Raw genomic sequence first — 18,194 nt, forward strand, 5'->3', positions numbered from 1 at the left:
TCATAGTATGGCTTATTAATATTTCCTATAAAGCTAGTTTAAATTCCTTTTACTAAGATAATTTGTAAGTATAACTAAGGTCACTCTTAGGATAAAGTTGTACTTATTTAAACAGGCTTATCTAACAGCCTAAATTTCGGTGGCAAAATTAAGCAACAGAGAAAATACTTTCCATGAACATTGCAGCTTTTGTGATTGTAGATTTTTTAACAAGTTGAAGACAGAATTTTCTCGAGAATAACGTAAGAATTTTTAATGTATATATATACACCAAGAGATTTTTGTTTGGTTATCTCATTTGTATCTGATACAGCTTTCTCAGAGTATAATTCCAAGTCTCATTTTTAGATAGCAAAAGAAACTTTATTCTCCTCAGTCACTTATCACGGACTTGTCCAGTACGTTACTGCTGTGAGTTGTTCCAAGCTTTGCTTCATTAAGGATTTAACGTGGCCTTAATTCAGCCATCTGTTATGGGTTTGGCAGACCAACAGATCTGAAGTATTGGTTAGAGCTTTAGAAATTTCCCACATTTTTAAAGGTTAGGAAAAGAGTTACCTTTAAGAATAGATTTTGAATAATTCTCAGCAAGACAATGGTGCAGAAGTGGGATAAAAAATGCATGTCATTCTGTGAAGCACAGGGTCCCCTGTCTGTCTTTAGCTCTGCTGAAAGGCAATTAGCATTTCAACCAGCCAATTTGGTTACATGCAATGAAGTACTTGGGTTTGTAATTTGCTGCTCTCCGTTTGGTGCTGTTGAGAACTAGCTGTGTGTAATCCTCTCAAAGCACCTTTCTTTCCAGCATAGTTATTGTTGCTGGTCTTAAATAACTAATCAACAAAGAGATTTCCTTGTCTTGAGCTACAGGGTGCCTTAGAACAAGGAAAAGAAATACCCAGTTAATAAGGGAATGATTATAATTATTAAATAGTGATTATTAAATTGTGACATAGGTTAAAAGGTTTAGAAAAGCCAAGGGAACCACAATACATGAGAAAGATAATGTGAGAAGTCTTTGAACCCAAACAAATTTTGCTTGGGGAGTTCTCTCCAGCACCCAAATACTTTACCATGTGTTTTATGTAAAAATGCGTTGCCCATATTTAAGGGATTAATCCATAATATTGATTAGAGAGGGAGCCTCACGCTACGATTCTTTTGGAAAACAATACATATATGTTTTTACTTACGCAGAAAGAAGTCTTTGTGGTGGACTTTGTAAAATACAAATACGTAATAAAAGCAACATTCTCTGCTGCCATCTAATAACAAATGAATACAGTTAACTGTAGAAATGAAGTTTGTATATCCTTCTTAAATTTAGTATAAATGTTTTCATATTTAGTAATACTATTTTATGAAGTCAAGAATAACTCAAGACATTTATTCTAATAATTAGTCAACCCATTAAAATACTGTTTGGCTCATAAATGCGTATTAACTTGTAAGGATCCACTGTGGATAGCAATAATTCTTCTGTCAGTATATCTCACATAATGCCATCTAATCCTCACCATGAGGCTATAATTTATTATTCTGTACCCTATGGATTTTTTTATTGCAAGATTATTATGCGTGAAGCACTATTACAAAACAGCTCATTCTATTTTTGGTTCTCAGTATGAGAAAAATGACCAGCAGGTTGCAGACTGCCCAAATTACTTATTCTGATATATGCTATTCATTCAGGCCACAGTACTTCATTCAGGACAAGTATTAGGTACTTGACGCTGTGGTAGTTTTTGTTCTTGGCTCACAAGTTCTAAAAATTTGTTAAGTGTTGGGGACATGAGAAAAACCTCTGAAGTGGAGATACAAATGGAAATTATAAGATCTTTACTCAAGTAGAATAAATAGCTTATGCCTCACTGAAGCCTGCAGACCTTTCTCAGCTGGATTTCTTGTACCATATATGCACAAGTCTGATCCTGAGACAGCCTCAGTCATGCAGTTGCTTCTGCATAAGTGTGAATTGGGAGTGCTAAGCATCTTCATAGTTTTTTGTTTTGTATTGTGTTACATCTGCCTGCATTCTTCGTTCAAGAAACCATTTGAGAACAAGTGTGAAAGCTTACTTACAGTGTTTCGAACTGTACGTTGGACAGAATTCCACGGATAAAAACCCAAACCCTGGATAACCCTGTAAAATAATCTCCATTAGTGAAAGATCTCTGCTGTTTTCACATGTGTAGAAAAGAATTTCTGGAGTGGAGCTGGAAACTAGATTTGCCTTTTACTTAAACCTATACTGTATGATAAATATAAATATATATATATATTATATATATGTATTTATATATCATGATACATATATGATTCCAAAATAATACATCAGTTTCCTACGGTATGTAGTTAGAGCTAGATGTGAATAGATTCTCTTCAGTTGCATACAATAAATTTGAAGTTCTGCAGCTGAAATCAGTGTTACCGTTTTTTTTTTTATTATTATTTATTTATTAATTGTACAAGTTAGAGTATACTCAACTTCCTACTGGTGTTTTTCTGAACATTCTGATTAGCAGATTTCAGCCAAAGTTTGTTTTCATTAGACTGTGATTTGTGTTCTAAATATAAAGTAATAACTGCGAGTCATTTCATCAGAGTTACTTTGGATTAAATTAATCTGAGTCCTACAGCTATTCAAAATTATTGTCTGGTTCTTTGTTAGACCAGCAAATTATAAGGTAACAGCACATGTTTGCAGAACAGGATTGTGTTCCCTCTGCTTGCTGTTTGCACAGAAGTAGTGGATTCAGTGGTTCTTGTTAGTTTTGTCTTTTATTCCCTGCTCTGAATGGGAACAAGCAGAGCAAGTAGTTACCTCAGAAAGTCTTTAGCATTTACGAGTTAAAACTGGGTTCTCTGGTAACTATTATGTGCTTTAGAACTTAAAATTCAAATGTATAGTTCAGATCCATTCAAACTCTTCTGAGGAAGGAAAATGAAGCAGCTGCCAGAAAACTTGCAAGAGGTACTCTGGGCCTGTTACTTTTTTTTTTCCTCTTTGTGGCATCTGTTAACAAGAGGAGATGATTTGAATTTCTCATCAGGGCTCTGTCATGGCCTTGGCCTGCAGGTTTACCGTTTTCAGTGCAATAATCACCATTCCTGGTGATATATTTGGCCATTGATAATAAGATTATTTAAAAAAAAAAAACAAAAAACAAAAAACAAACAAACCTGAAATTGTTATAAAACAAATGATCAGGTGAATCTGATATCAGTGTCCCAAATGCAGATACATCTTAGTACTTGAGGTTGTGCCGTGGTACTGTCGTGGCAGTAGCTTGTGAGCAAGCAGCTGAGCCCCAGAACTTCAGGACCTTGAAAGATTATCATGGGATTTTGGCACCATGTAGTCTGCATTTATTCTTTTTCTATCACTTTCCAATGTTAGTAATAAAGGGAGAGGATGGGCAGACACCTAGAGTGCCTTTATGGTAAGGAAGAAGACAGGAAACCCTGGAGAATTAGTGTCAGTGATACCAAATAACATGCATGGGAATCATGGAAACAGATTCTTGCCTGAAATGCTGCAACTGTTAGTGCAGACCAGAGTGAGAAGGGGTGCAGATAAAGTATTAGTTGTTGTTACTTACTGTAATAGTCGTGCTTTATTCACCTTGAAGCATGTTGAAGACCAAAATAAACCACAAAACAAACAAAAAACAAACAAAACAAACAAAAACAGATATTCGTTCAAAATAGTGGTTTTGGAACACTCTCTTTTCTAGTCCAAAAGTGAGAGACTTAGACTTACAGTGAGAGACTTATCCCACATCTAAAGAAAAATTAGGAAAAAAACAAACAAACAAAAAAGTGCAAACTTGGTTAGTACCCACTATCCAAATGCTAGATTTTGCATGCACAGTGTTTGTGTCTCCTTTTGCATATGTGGAGACTGTGAGAACACTGAAGCAATTTGAAAAAAAATCGCACATCAACAGTCTGAAATTTTTGTGTCAATTTGGCATCACAACAACGCGTAAAGTAGAATTTTAGACCATCAAATCTGGCATAATTCTTCTGCTTTCCCAGGTTTCTCATCAAAACTGTTGTAAGTTTCAGTGGTTCTGAAACTGCCAAAAATAGAAATGTTGAAAATATGCAGGCTTTTGATATATTTCTGCAACAGGTGCAGGGAGAGCAATGACCTTGTGAAACTTCTTGCTCTGTTCTGTTCCAGCGTACTACAGAGAATCTCCTCTTTACATATGAAAGAGCACATGTATTTCTCTCTCATTGTATTCAACCAAAGATGCTGCTGGGTGCTGACATCTCTGCTGTGAATAGACTTCTGTCTGGCAACCATTGATGGCGGTAATGCTGTACTCAATGCAAAGTACCAGGCATGCCAGTTTTTGAATGTTCTACTTGGCTGGGGATTTGTAATCACGGGGAGTAGACAAGGACAGGCAGTGAAAAGTGCACCAGACATTGCTTGCTGCGCTGTGCCACATCGGTGGACTTTAGAAATCTACAACGAGCAGTGCAGAGATGAGCAGTGGTAATCAAGCCGTGGCTGCTGAGCTGGAGAGGTCCTGCCTCAGAAGGCTTGCTTGTTTCTTCTGCCCAGCAGCAGTGGCAAGTCTGAGGGACAGGGTATTTAATCAGTCTTTCTGTCTACTTCCTTAGCGAGCTCCCCTTTCTTTTGCCATTCTGATTCATATCTGTCATCCTCTACTTACTGCTTTTCAGATTTAGAGTCTTTTGCGGACCTTTTATTTCTCTTCATCTCCGCATGTGCCCCTGGTTTATAGGTTTCCTCATCCTTCACTAAAAACACCCAGGATATCCTTACTTTCTAAAGGGTTTTTATTTATTAAGCACGAAAGCCAGTGTAAAAGTCAGCAGAAAAGTCTTCCCCTTCTTTATATAAGTCTGCTGAAAAGACCACTCATTCCTTATAAAGTTTATAATCTTCATCCCGTATTTGTTCCAGAAACTGAGTGGAAAAAGTAAGCTAATCTTGGTGATTCATGAGTTATGAGAAACAGCAGTTTCATAAGCCTACATCTCCTTAACTCCAGCTGGACAGTAGATTGAAGTGGTATTGTTTACAGGATTTGTGACATTACTGTGGAAATTACTGTGTCAAATCAGCCTATGCTGGGTGCTATTCTAAGAGTCTGCTTCGTCAGGGGAAGTATAACTGCACTTCAGAAAGTGCTGTAAATTGCAAACATTAGTTAGGGATCGTTACTCAATTACTGAGTTTGATTTCTTTGCCTTTTTATTATAATCTTGAAGAATGTACTTTTTAGACTTTCAAAATTCTCTAATACTATTAGAATGTCTAGGTAACTTGTTTGAGAGTTACTTTCTTTGGTTTTGATGCTAGGTACCTTTATTATAAGCCCATTAAAGAGATCATCTAGATCCCATTACATAATATTGCTTTATATTTTTGCCTTTTTATTGCCTTTTTTTTTTTTTTTAAACTGAGAGTAAAATCATTATTTGGGATGGCTTTAGTAACCAGTAACACTAATAGAATTGGTCCGTAGACTTGCAGATATTCTGGAGGTGTATGATATCCCACTGCTAGTTGTTGTTTAAAAAAACCTAAATGACTTTGATTCATTAATCTTAATAATAGCTGGACTGAATATCCTCGATTGAAAAAACTGAAATTTAACTGAACCAAAGAGGACTGTCTGTCTGATCCTCCAAATGCATGGTTTACCAAAACTTAGCAGTGAACAAGAACTACAGTTTCAGCTTCATTTGAAAAAAAATCAAAATTATCAGCAATATACTGGGGTGAGGAAGGTGGGGAAGAGTTATTTTTTAATCCATGATTTTACAAAGGCTTCTGCTGAACTCTATGCTTTGCAATTCATATGGAACAAATTATGTTCCAATACAAATTTGTGTAGCAAAACCAGGAATTTAGTACACAAATTGAGTTGGTATTTAATAAAATAAAATACTGTGACCTATAATATCTTTTTGGTTATTTGAATAAATTTGTTCTGCATTCTCTAAATCTTTTCTGATGTTGTATTTACTATATTACATCATTTTTAAAAAAATAATAATGATTTTCAAAGCTGAGTTTATGTCAGTAGAGTAAAAACTACTTTTGGCAGGCTGTGCAAGGTAAATCTTAGTACAAATAATGTAACAAGGAAGAATACACACCAGCTAAATAATTGATGGTATGATTGTGAAACCTCTCGTGTTCCACAGGAGTAATCCTATAGTTTTAGAATGCTCTCTAGTAGAAGTAATAGAATTCAAGTAATCCTAAACTTTGTAATCTTGCCCTGAAGGATCATGTTTTCAGTATTACTTACTAGAAGCATGTACCGTGGGAAGATATTTGCGAAGTCTATGACAAGGTAACAGCTGAAGCTAAAAGGTCAACAAATTCCTCAGTTTAGTATGGATGATGCCTGCATTTGCAGACAGTGTAATTGTCTAGGAGTTTACAAAGGTTATGCAACTGTTCACTTTCAGGCTTGAAGGCTTGTATTTTTCTGAGCAGTTCCACATAAAAAAAAAAAAAGCAACAAAAATATCTTGCAGATTAATAGAGTCAGCTTTTGAGATGCGGAGGATTTTAAGTCCTGATTTTTATTGCAATGTATTTTTCATCTTTGCTTCTTATGGTAATCATTTTTTGCACTAACATCACCACAGAGATCACCGTGTAGGAAAAACTTTGTTCCTGAAAGTCTGTTATGCATTTACTTATTAATAAAAAAACATAGAGATCTTGAATGACCGTGTTCACAGTAATAAAAGTTCAGTTTGTAGCAGTGTGAAGTTCTGCAGTAAAATTATTTTACTGTGTGACTTTCTTGATGGAAATAATGAAACACTTTTTAAGTACGTTGTAAAATTTTTCATCGAGGTAATGGTTGGCCCTGATTTTTTGCACTGAGTTTCATTGCTAACCTATTCCCTCAGTGATGTTCAGTGGAGCTAGGTGAATGTTTCATTGCAAGTAATTAAAGTCAGCTGATATTGTCATCCCACCAATCTCATAATTCTGAGAGACACTGTTAGTGTTCTTGTCTGTATTCGCAACTTATGTCGTGTCTGTTCTTTAATTGTCTGAAAGCAGTTTTATTTCTAATCCCCACAGTGTAGAATTAACCCTTATCCAGACAGAATTTATTGTAAGAAGAAAGAAAGTCCTGAATTCTTTCTGAAGCTTTGATAATTTTAGTTGTCTGATGACTAGTTTGTTCTCTGTTCAGTAGAAGATAAATGTTATCTGAGTGCATACATATAAGACTTAAAATCCATACTGGATCTGAAGTGTTTTCTGATTACAAATTTGACATACACTTTAAAAAATATGTTTCAGTAATTTTCAGAAATTTTCATAAATTTACAAAATCTTCTGACCATTTCTGACTGCACTTTCATTAACTGTTACAAGTAATGAGGATGAGTTCTTGCTAACACAGCTTAGCTTAGATATAATTGATATGCAGTATGTTCTGTACAATCCATCCAATTGACATTGACAGATTAACCTGAAAAACACAGTACTTGGAAGCATAATTTTATGCAAAGTGACAATTTATTTAAATGTAATTACACAAATATTATTTGTATCGTTTGTACAGAGATTTAAAATTAAAATTATAAAATTGTGACTGCAAGTTAAAAGAAACTTGCTGAAAGAACTGGTTCCATTAAAGATCCATGCCACAATACTTTCTGGTCTTTATGTTCTCTTGGTTTGTTCATTAATTGCTCAGAATCTCATGGCAGAAATTTGCTCCATTCCACATCCAAGTGCTTAGTTCTGATCCCCACTGTACACAATATGAGCTTCTGCATAACATAGCATCTGTTTGCAGTTTGTTGTGCCAAAGCCTCTTAAAAATGCATATTTAAGAGTATCAATACCTGATGACCTCACTGGAACTTAAAAATGTGTATTACATCATGTAATTGATCTATGATGTAAGAAAGATAAACCACCTTAGTGTAAGTTGTCTTATCTTAAGAGAAAAGAAAACCAGACATTGTGCATAAACAAATAAAAATAAATATCTGTCTGTGCAAAGGTTACGATCACATTAAAATGTGCCACAGTGATTCTGTATGACAGGAGAATGTGAAAGAATCAGGAGATAAGAGAAGCAGTCAAAAGAATCTCATGTAAATATGTAAATATTTAAGAACATTTCATGGTCCATAAAATGTCAAAAATGGTCTATGAGATGACCACAAACATCCAGGTCTTCACCTTTCATGCCAGTTCATTTATATTTCTAAAGAGAATCACCAGATTTAAAAAAAAAAAAAAAAAGTGGAAATAAAAGAAGTATTGGACTGTCAACCCTCAAGCTATTTTTTGTTGGTTAGATATGAAAACAGTTGTGTTTTTTTTTAAATATTTTTTTGCCTTAAAAGCTACTTATTCCTCCATTTGGAAAACATTGATGTATGTTTTTTGGAATATCATTAGATGTAAATTACGAAAACAGAATTGAATCCAGAAGATAATTATGCTATCTAACTTGATTATGGCTGAGACCTGTGCTTGTTTTTGTCTCATTTCTGAAGTTTACAAGAAAATCACAGTACCTGAAGGATTTGCAGAAACATTTCCCGAAAGGTTGACTGCATTGGAAAGGCCAACAGAGGTTGTTTTACATGTTTTAGATACACAATTTATTTTTAATTATTCCTTTTTTTTTTTTTTTTTCCTCTATAGGGATGCCCTCTGATTCTTTATTAGTTTATTTGCTTTTATTGCTACTCATTCACTTCACATCTGGAGAAACAGAAGTGAAATTCAGTGGACAAACAGAATTTGTAGTTAATGAAACAAGTACAACCGTTATACGCCTTGTAATCGAGAGAACAGGGAAGCCTGCTAACGTCACAGCGATTGTGTCGGTAAGAAACCATGCCAGTTGTATCGTCACTGAATATTAATGTATTTTTGAAGCTTTGAATGTTGCTTATGCTTGTACCAAGACAACAAAAAGGAATGTGATACTTCACTGGGACAGTGCTTCAATTTGAGGGAAGGAATTGTCCCGCTCTGCGCTGCACTGGTGCAGCCTCACCATGAGCACTGTGTACAGTTTTGGGTGATACAAAATACAAAGGACATGAACTATTAGAGAGCATTCAAAGGAGTGCAACAAAGATGGTGAAGGGTCTCGAGGGCAAGACGTACGAGGAGCAGCTGAGGTCCCTGGGTTTGTTGAGCCCAGAGCAGAGCAGGCCGAGGGGAGGCCTCATGGCGGCCTGCAGCTCCCTCACGAGGGGAGCGGAGGGGCAGGCGCTGAGCTCTGCTCTCTGGGGACAGCGACAGGACCCGAGGGGACGGCATGGGGCTGGGACAGGGGAGGGTCAGGCTGGGTGCTAGGGAAAGGTTCTGCACCCAGAGGTGGTCGGGCACTGGGACAGGCTCCCCAGGGACGTGGTCACGGCACTGAGCCTGATGAAGTTCAACGAGTGTTTAGACAATGCTCTCAGACACATGGTGTAGTTTTTGGGTGGTCCTATGTGAAGCCAGGAGTTGGACTCGGTGATCCTTGTGGCCCCCTTCCAACTCAGGATATTCCGTGATTCTACGGTTTGGATAAGCCAAACCCATTTTCTGTAACTGAGCAAATTCCTTTTGTCAGTGTCAGTGGTGTCAAGAAAACGGTTTAAACATTTCCTGAAGGAGCCAGCTCAAGCTGCTCAGGAAAAAGTTTGATATCAATGCTAGCTGTGCATTCATAATGAAAATTCATCTACATAATGACTTCTCCTTTTCAAGATTACTCTACAACCTGCAGTTTAGGACCTTCTCCCATGGAGCTAGGCTGAAGGAGCTGGGGTTGTTCAGCCTGGAGAAGAGAAGGCCCCAGGGAGACCTCACAGCGGCCTGCCAGTGCCTAAAGGGGGCTGCAGGAAAGCTGGGGTGGGATTCTGTGTCAGGGGGTGTAGGGATAGGGCAAGGAGTAATGGCTTTAAACCCAAAAAAAGGTAGGTTTAGATCAGATATAAGGAGGAAATTCTTCCCTCAGAGGGTGGTGAGGCCCTGGCCCAGGCTGCCCAGAGGAGCTGTGGCTGCCCCATCCCTGGCTGTGCCCAAGGCCAGGCTGGATGGGGCTGGGGGCAGCCTGGGCTGGGGGGACGGGTCCCTGCCCATGGCAGGGGAGTTGGTTTTAAGGTCCCTTCCAACCCAAACTATTCTGTTATTCCATGATTTTAGGATTTTAATAGCTACTCCAGTTTTTGAGTCAGTTCTTTGAGAAGTCAGAGTTACTATTTTTACATCATTGATTTTATCTTTTAGCTGTTAATAACCATGATTTCAATTGTACTCCATTTAAATGATTAAACCCTTTAGAGTGTGTTAAACTATATGTGTATGGAGTAAGATGCTATTGGGTGTGAGTAAGGACAACACAGCAGTGTAGCAGAGATGTACTGCTTATGATTCTTTTCAGTGGGTAGGCAAAATAAACTGTGTATCTACACTGTGATACCGTTTATTCTCCTGTATCTAAATATGAAAAATACATACCTTAAAAATCACAATGAATAGAAATTGATCTGTAGGGATTTCAGAGTTTATTAATGTCTAAGGAGGAAACCTTGAGAAAATGTGATTTTAGTTTGAAAGTAGTGTTATATGTTGCCATAACAAACAGAGTAACTTAGTTTCTGTATTAGACCTGATCTCTTTTAGAAAAATAAAAGTAAAAATGCATTTTCATAAAAGTCTTTTGGTAGGTCTAGTGTTGGCTCAGATACTTTAAAAATACAGTTACCAAAATGTCCAGTGAGAGGTTACAGACACAAAAATATCGACTATACTTTGTTTTCTCTTCACTGAAATTCTAATTTCATTATTCTCAAAAAAAGAATAGCTTTTTTCACAGTGGTCTGTTCAAACTATCAGTGCCTATAAGGGTGGTAGTTTAAGGTGTAGCAGCCATGGGGATGTTTTTGAAATGACTTACTGAATGCATTGGAGAATTTGAGAGTTCATCAGGTCACAGTCAAGAAAATCTTGCAAAAACAGGTAAGATGAAGAGGACTATGCCATTTAGTCTCAGCTTCAAACTGTAAAATTAGCCTACAGATTTTGCCGATCTTGACACCACTGGCTCTGTACTCTGTCCTATAAGCACCTTACTTAATATTTGATTTGGTGCAATTTTCTTTTGTTGAATGATGTGAAAGCAGAGCTTTACATTTTAAAATTCAGCTTGCCCAGCTTTGGCAATCTAAACATTAATTTAGGTTAAACTCCTAAGCTCCTTCTAGTTCCTAGAGTGAGAGAGGAAAGCAGAAGACAGTTGCATCTTAACGTAAGTTTAATTCAGGTGAGTTAATACATGGTGTGCAGCTCTGTGCTCAGAACAATCTTTTAATTAAAAACTGGTCCTATGGTACATTAAGCAAAAGACAACCAGTTTTAAGGAAGGACATCATAAGTGGTTCTGAATAAAGTGTTGTTATTTCTGGTTACTTAGCATGGATACAAGGGGCTATTATTTGTACTTTCTGTCTAGAAATAAACTGTATAACGGCAGGGTAAACAGTGGGAGGAATCATGTGCATAGAAAAGTGCATGAAATCCATATAATTAGTCCAGAATAATATTAAAGAAGATTGTAGGGGAAGAAGAAAATGTCATTCACTTGTGTATTTATTGTAGCTTTATGGAGAAGATACAGGAGACTTTTTTGACACATATGCAGCTGCATTTATACCTGATACAGAAACAAACCGAACAGTGTATATATCTGTCTGTGATGACGATCTTCCAGAGGCTGATGAGACATTCACATTTTACTTGACATTACCAGTAAGTCTAAGTTTTTCAATTTATCCGTTTGCCCAGAAAATGCTATGTAATCTGACAGAAATGAATGGTATTCTGTAGAACTCTGTGCAGTCATGCTTGTGGGTCTGAGTCTTAATAGGTAAGAACTAAAATTTGGAGACTAGCCAGGATGGTTCTTATTGCTCCTTTTTGTTGTTCCTGTGGGTGTCTATGTGACATTGCTGTGCAGTATAGACATAGTCTGAAACTTCAGCAAACGCTGCATTCAGTTGTGGGTATTTGAAGGTGTTGTGCTAGAGTGCCAAGGAATTAGACTGTGAAGGGTCAGCCTTTCCTGTTTTCCTACACACTGCACCTGCAAGAAGGGGTGGAAGTAGCAAAAAAAGCAGGATGATTTCCAGTCCTGCAGAGGGTAAACAAGACTTCCCTTTGAACAACCAAACATTTTTAAAAAACATATTGATAAATCTGTGCATATGGTTCTATCTCATGTGAGTCATTCTATGAGGAGCCTGCATTCCTTTTTTTTTTTTTTTCTTTTTTTTTTTTTTTTTTAAGGTAGCAGTTCATGACTAAGCTTGAAATCAGTTCTGTAAAGAAAAATTTTATGCTTTTAATACATTTCGGGAAATGTTGGCAGTGAATGTAGAAGTCTATATTTTTCCTTCTTCTTTTGACATGTAAATGTAGTAGCTCATTTTTACAACACTGTAAATAATAAGTTTCCTTTAGTTGATAACTCACTTCACATAATAGCTTCAAAGTTTCAGTTTTATACAAGTGTTAGGAAAAAAAAGAATAATTTTTGAGTTCTTGGCAGACCTACATGCTTCAAACCTAGTTCCCTATTCCTAGTAGATTGCCAAACTGTAAGTAATCATTCGAAAGGTTTGTTTCATTCACTTTGCTGTTGACCATATAGAATATACTTCCTAAATGAGGAAGAATTATTTTGGTGCATTCTGTTGCTTTAAATAATTTTTACTGTAATATTTAATAAAAAGATGTACAATTTTCAGAGAATAATATTTAAAACAGTAAAATCAAGATGCTTTTATTTTTGCCTATATTTACCATATTTAATATCTTATTTTTTGTTAATTTTAGAAACCGTCTGCAAAGATAAAGCTTGGCTCACCCAAGTCTGTCACTGTAACAGTCTTATCAAATGACAATGCCTTTGGAATAATTTCTTTTAACATGGTATGGCTTTTTATATGGTATATATGAAAATTTTATAAAGCATAAAGGTGAAATTTTCAAAGATGCTGGTTAGTTATTCAACTGAATCCCTCGAAAACTGATTCTGAGTTACATCTTTTAAACCGTCTCTAGAGGTAATTCATACATATGTATGTAATTCATGCATATATACAGCTTTAATACTACTGTATGCTTTTAGGTATTGAGAAATAGCCTGAGAGCCTCGCACTTGGATGGATATCAATGTTGCTCATCTTAAAGATAAAACTTACTTAAAGTTGTTCAGTCTCACTGCCCCTCATCTATAAGTCAAGATCTAAATATAGTAGGGAAGAAACTGAGGAATAATACCCTAGGAAAGTTAAAGGTAAAAATGTGATTTGAAAATCTTGAGAATATATACATTTTACCATCAGTAGTGAGCCTTATTATACTTGACTGACAAGCTGAGGGAACATTGTCATAATATATGCATTTTATAACACCCTCTGGGATAAGATGCTGTTGTTACTCTAGCAGATGATATTTGCAATAATACAGAGGTTGTATTAGTAGAACGAGTAGCTATGCCTTATTGACAGCATTCTGACAATATAATTTTGTATAGGACTTCTCTGAAAAAACATAAGAACATAAGAAAATTTTAGAGCCACAGTACTAAGCCAAGCTGCTTCTGGGATTTGTGGATATCTTCAAAATCTGTTACCTACAATAGCCTAAAAAAGTGACCAGTGACCTAAATGATTGTCCTGAGTACATTTTTAGCTAGCTATCTAATAAACGACTTCATGATGGTGAAAACCTACTTTTAATGGGTGTAGGAGCTCCTAAAAATACCAGTGATGATATGTCAGTGCTTTGTGTATGTTGACTATGTTCATTTACAGAAACAAACAACAACAACAACAACAACAACACACAAATTGCATTACGTGATACATTTTTATCTGAAATCTTTTAAGGTTTTCATTAGCTGAACTAATTGGTTGCTAGGAAATGTATGCCATCAGTGGACTGGTTTGCGGATTGGATTAACTTGTCTGTGGGAGTTTGGTATTTCTATGGTAACAGTTTCTTCATTCTGCTGTGATATTTGATCTGTGTCTGATTGTCTGTTCCTTTTCTTCCTCATTAGTCTGCCTTAATCACAGTGAATGAGCCCAGGGGCAGAAATGAATTTGTGCCGCTCACTCTAATTAGAGAGAGGGGAACCTATGGGACGGTCGTCATAACTTTTGAGGTGAGTTTATCCAAAAGACTTCATACCGTAGTCTGTTGGATTAAACTGAGAGGCTGTAATCATAATTTATTGAAGTGTTTGCAAAAGGGGAAGAAGGACAAAATACCTACATCTACATTAGGTAGATCTGTTTCATAAAAGGGATTCATATTAACCGTCATATAGAAAATACTGTAATTATCTGACTGTTTAATTGACTGTTTAACGTTAAGAGGTACTAGAGAAAACCGAGTATATTCTGTCATTTAGAAAGGTACGTGAGGCAACATCAGTACGTATTACTAGAAAGTAATGCATATTAAGTATGTAAGAAGTGTCTTATCTAAATTTTTTTAATTTTTTTTTAAAATATTTATTTTACATACAAATATTCAAGTGAGTCTTTAATGATTATCCCAACTTTGAACTGTGAGTGCTCAGGATTTGGTGAATTTCTGTATCTATAATCATCTGTATCTTGATCTCTATCTTGAATCCCCTGCACATAAAGCTTTTGAAATAATTAATCATGTTGAATACTTATCCTGTTATTTACATATGTGATTTGAATGTGATACAATTACTGACTTCATTGCTTTCTTTTTCTTATCTAGCTCAGATTCTATTATTTACTTTAAAATTATATATAAAATCTTTCATATAGATATTTCTGTACTAGTTGCCTGGTCCTATAGGGTAAGGCTTTAATCTAGACCTCAAAGCTTTAGTCTAGATCTGTCAAAACCAGAAAAGCTTTGCACTGGATTTTATTAATACTAAATATAGCATGAATAGTTAAAGTACTGAATATGATTCTCTGTGCAATTTTTTGCAAATGTGTTTGTTTTAAGGTACAGTAAATTTTACTCTCTGGACAATTACTTAGGTCTATCTCACAGCATTATAGATGTTGAAAAATAATTTACAAAATGTTCTAAAACCAAAAAATCCCATATGACCTTTAAGAGGCTTTGTAGTATTTTGAGTTTCACTGTTAAATTTAGTATCTTTAATATCACAAGTCAAGATAGAAGGGACACAAAACCAGTAAGTACTATTACTTTGTCTTGGAATTTATTATGAAATACTATTGATTCAAACTGAATTTGCATGAATATCCTTTCTGTAATATGAAAGAGTCAGTTATGCATCAGAATATACTAAAGAGTCCCCATAGGCCTATATGGAAGTAGTTTTCTTCCTCTTATTCTGGAAACACAGGATTTCTTCAGAGTGGCTGTTCTGACTTAACATTGTCTGCCAGAAAAGAGCAGATTTTCACAACTGAATGTTCATGTAAGTTGGAGATGGCTGAACAGATAGTCATTTGTTATGCAAGTCACACTGCATATTGGTTATTGTACTTGCACTGGATTTGTATTCCTGCTTTATAGACTTCTCATCAGACAAATCAATTCTTTGCAGATAAAAGATGGTCCAAACCCAGCTGAAGAAGACCTAAGTCCAGCTAAGGGAAATATTACATTCACACCTGGGAGATCAAAGCTGATTTATAATTTAACAGTGCTTGATGATCAGGTAGGAACAAGCTGACTTCATCTTAGGCTTTGATACGTAGAAGGTTAACTGAAGTTCTGGAAAGACTTAGAGTAATAAGTTACAAAAAGGCTTGGCTTAAATAAGGTTAAAAGCAGTTCTATTTGATGAAGTGATGTTAAATTTTGGCTCTCTGGTCTATTATTTTTACTCTTTCTAAGCTCCCTCTTTAATTCTCATCAGTGAATATTTTTAGTTTATGAGCATATCCTGGCTGAGCAGACATGTTATCTTTGTCACTAAAGAAAGAATATTACACATTGAAGATTCACAGGGAAAAGACAGATTCAAAAATATTTTTTTGTCGTTGTTTGTTTGTGTTTATTTATTTTTTTTTTTTTGTTCAGATATGTTTCAGGGTAGAAACATATTTGAAAAAATCCTAAAAATAGATGAGATTCCTGAAACAAACATGCAGTCTTGTGGAAAGAATGAATACTAGGTGATAATTAACATTTTTCTGTTTTCAGATTGGCCAGTTAAAAAAAAAAAACACATACAAAAAAAAACAAACCAAACCAAACCAAACCAAAAAACACGACATAACTCATAGGTTGTGAGGCTTTCTTTTTATCTCAGAGTAAACAAAACATTCTTCTAATTTGCAACTTGTGATTTTCCTTTTTTCTTACCCGCACTTTTCTTCTGTGTTTTTCTTTTCCTTTATAATGAGCTTAAGAGGGAAAACTGGGACATCAAAATAAGTATATATGATACAAAACAACTTAGTAAGAAATTCATAAGAAAACAATAATGGTGAAAGGTGTCTGTCTCAGAAGTGAGCACAGAACTGTAAAGCAGCTTGTTTCCTTTTTACTCTTAGTTATAAAAAATGTCCTTCCACATTTCTACTGATACTCTAGTGTTAAGAAGCTGTGCCAACCTGGGGTGCTGAAGTGTAGAAACATCTCTTTCCAATTCAATGTAATATTTCAGTGACTTACACACAGAAATAAATTATTAGGGTCTTTTCTCTTGGGAGGATGTGATTTTATTTATTTTTATTCTGAGAAATGCTCTCAAACTTCTGTTTCTAAAAGTTTGATCTGTATTTGGTGTGTCTAGTCAATGTCATTCCACTCTTTGAAAGTCTTTCACAAGTGTATGTGAAAGATGAATTTTGCACAAAAACCTTTATTGATGATGATGATGATAGAGTTCACAAGAATCCAGTAACACTACTGTCAGAACTTAATTTGAGCTTTTAGGATCTGAGTTAGGGAAACCAATGAAACAAGTATTTTTCTGAATTGTGCAGCCTTACAGAAGGTAGGGGACTGCAGTTCTGATTTCCACAGCTCTGCATTTATAGTACTTTTCCTGTGCAGGTTTCCTTTTTAAGTATAATGGCAACTTTAAGAGAAAATTAAAGAGGCAAGGCAGCACTGGAAATCATTTATACTATTATATTCGAAGTTTGACTCATGTATTTATTGGTCAATCATGATGTAATTGAAAGCTCCACAATGCCTTATTTATGTAGGATACTAAGATTTTATCTGCAACTAAAATGGCATGTACGTTCTGACTGTCAAATGCGTATTTTTGTAGTGCAAGACAGTATATGAACTAGTGAACTAAAACAAGCGTAAGTTAACATCAATTTTAATAAGATAAAATAGGAAATAGTAGTGTAGGAGAGAGGTGACAGAGAGCTTGCAAATCTCACGCTGGAAAAAAAAACAAACAACCTGCATCAGTCAATAATATTATGCAAGTTTAAGTGCCACAAGTCAAACAAGGGACAAAATTGGCCTCAGCTACAAAGACAGCTGCATGCATACCCTTTTTGCCCTGAAACAGGATCTAAGGGTGGCCAATTAACAAATGTGTAAAAAGAGAAGAAATATTGGACCACAAGGAATTCTGAACTTTTTTTGCTCAGTAAACAGAACTACATGGAAAGGATTCATCAGCCCTATAACAAAGCAATGCCATTAGTAACACATAAGCAATTTTGTTGTGGAATTTATCTCAGAAGCAAATAATACTGTTTTTTCTGAGAGTCCACAACAAGAATGACATGTGAGGATCTTATGTAATATTTAAATATTCCTTCTAATCTCTCTGTATTAATAAAATAATGATATTTTCCAGTTCAACAGACTTAGCCTATCAAGACTGGGGAATAAAATGTAATAATATAAAGTAAAAAATATTAAATTCTGCAATTCAAGGCTTATAAACCCTTCTTTTTTGTCTGCTGCATCAGTTATTAGAGACTAAAGAGCTAAAACTAAAGTGCAGTTCTAAACAAACCACATGTAGAAATGCCAAAGTCTAATTAATAGATAAGCATCAGCAAGCACATTCTCAGAGCTGTGACTGAAGCTCTGCTGGGAATGTGAGTCTGTCTGAAAGTAGGAACTGTTCTTTTTCCTGTTGAATAGGAACAAAAGGGCCAAGGTAGGTTGTGTTCATATGTTGTTCCTCTGTTCTTTCAGG

At 35.6% G+C, this 18,194-nt stretch overlaps 1 protein-coding gene across 1 annotated transcript in view; it reads left to right on the forward strand.

The window, feature by feature from the left end:
- Positions 1–18,194, forward strand: part of ADGRV1 (adhesion G protein-coupled receptor V1) — a 289,971-nt gene that overhangs the window by 2,955 nt on the left and 268,822 nt on the right. The window contains exons 2-6 of the mRNA XM_080573059.1: positions 8,687–8,871; positions 11,642–11,791; positions 12,878–12,973; positions 14,109–14,213; positions 15,618–15,731. Of these exons, the coding sequence (XP_080429185.1) occupies positions 8,687–8,871; positions 11,642–11,791; positions 12,878–12,973; positions 14,109–14,213; positions 15,618–15,731 (650 nt within the window). The remainder of the gene's footprint in view (positions 1–8,686; positions 8,872–11,641; positions 11,792–12,877; positions 12,974–14,108; positions 14,214–15,617; positions 15,732–18,194) is intronic.

Source organism: Anser brachyrhynchus, assembly GCF_964034855.1.
Source record: "Anser brachyrhynchus genome assembly, chromosome: Z".
Lineage (NCBI taxonomy): Eukaryota > Metazoa > Chordata > Aves > Anseriformes > Anatidae > Anser > Anser brachyrhynchus.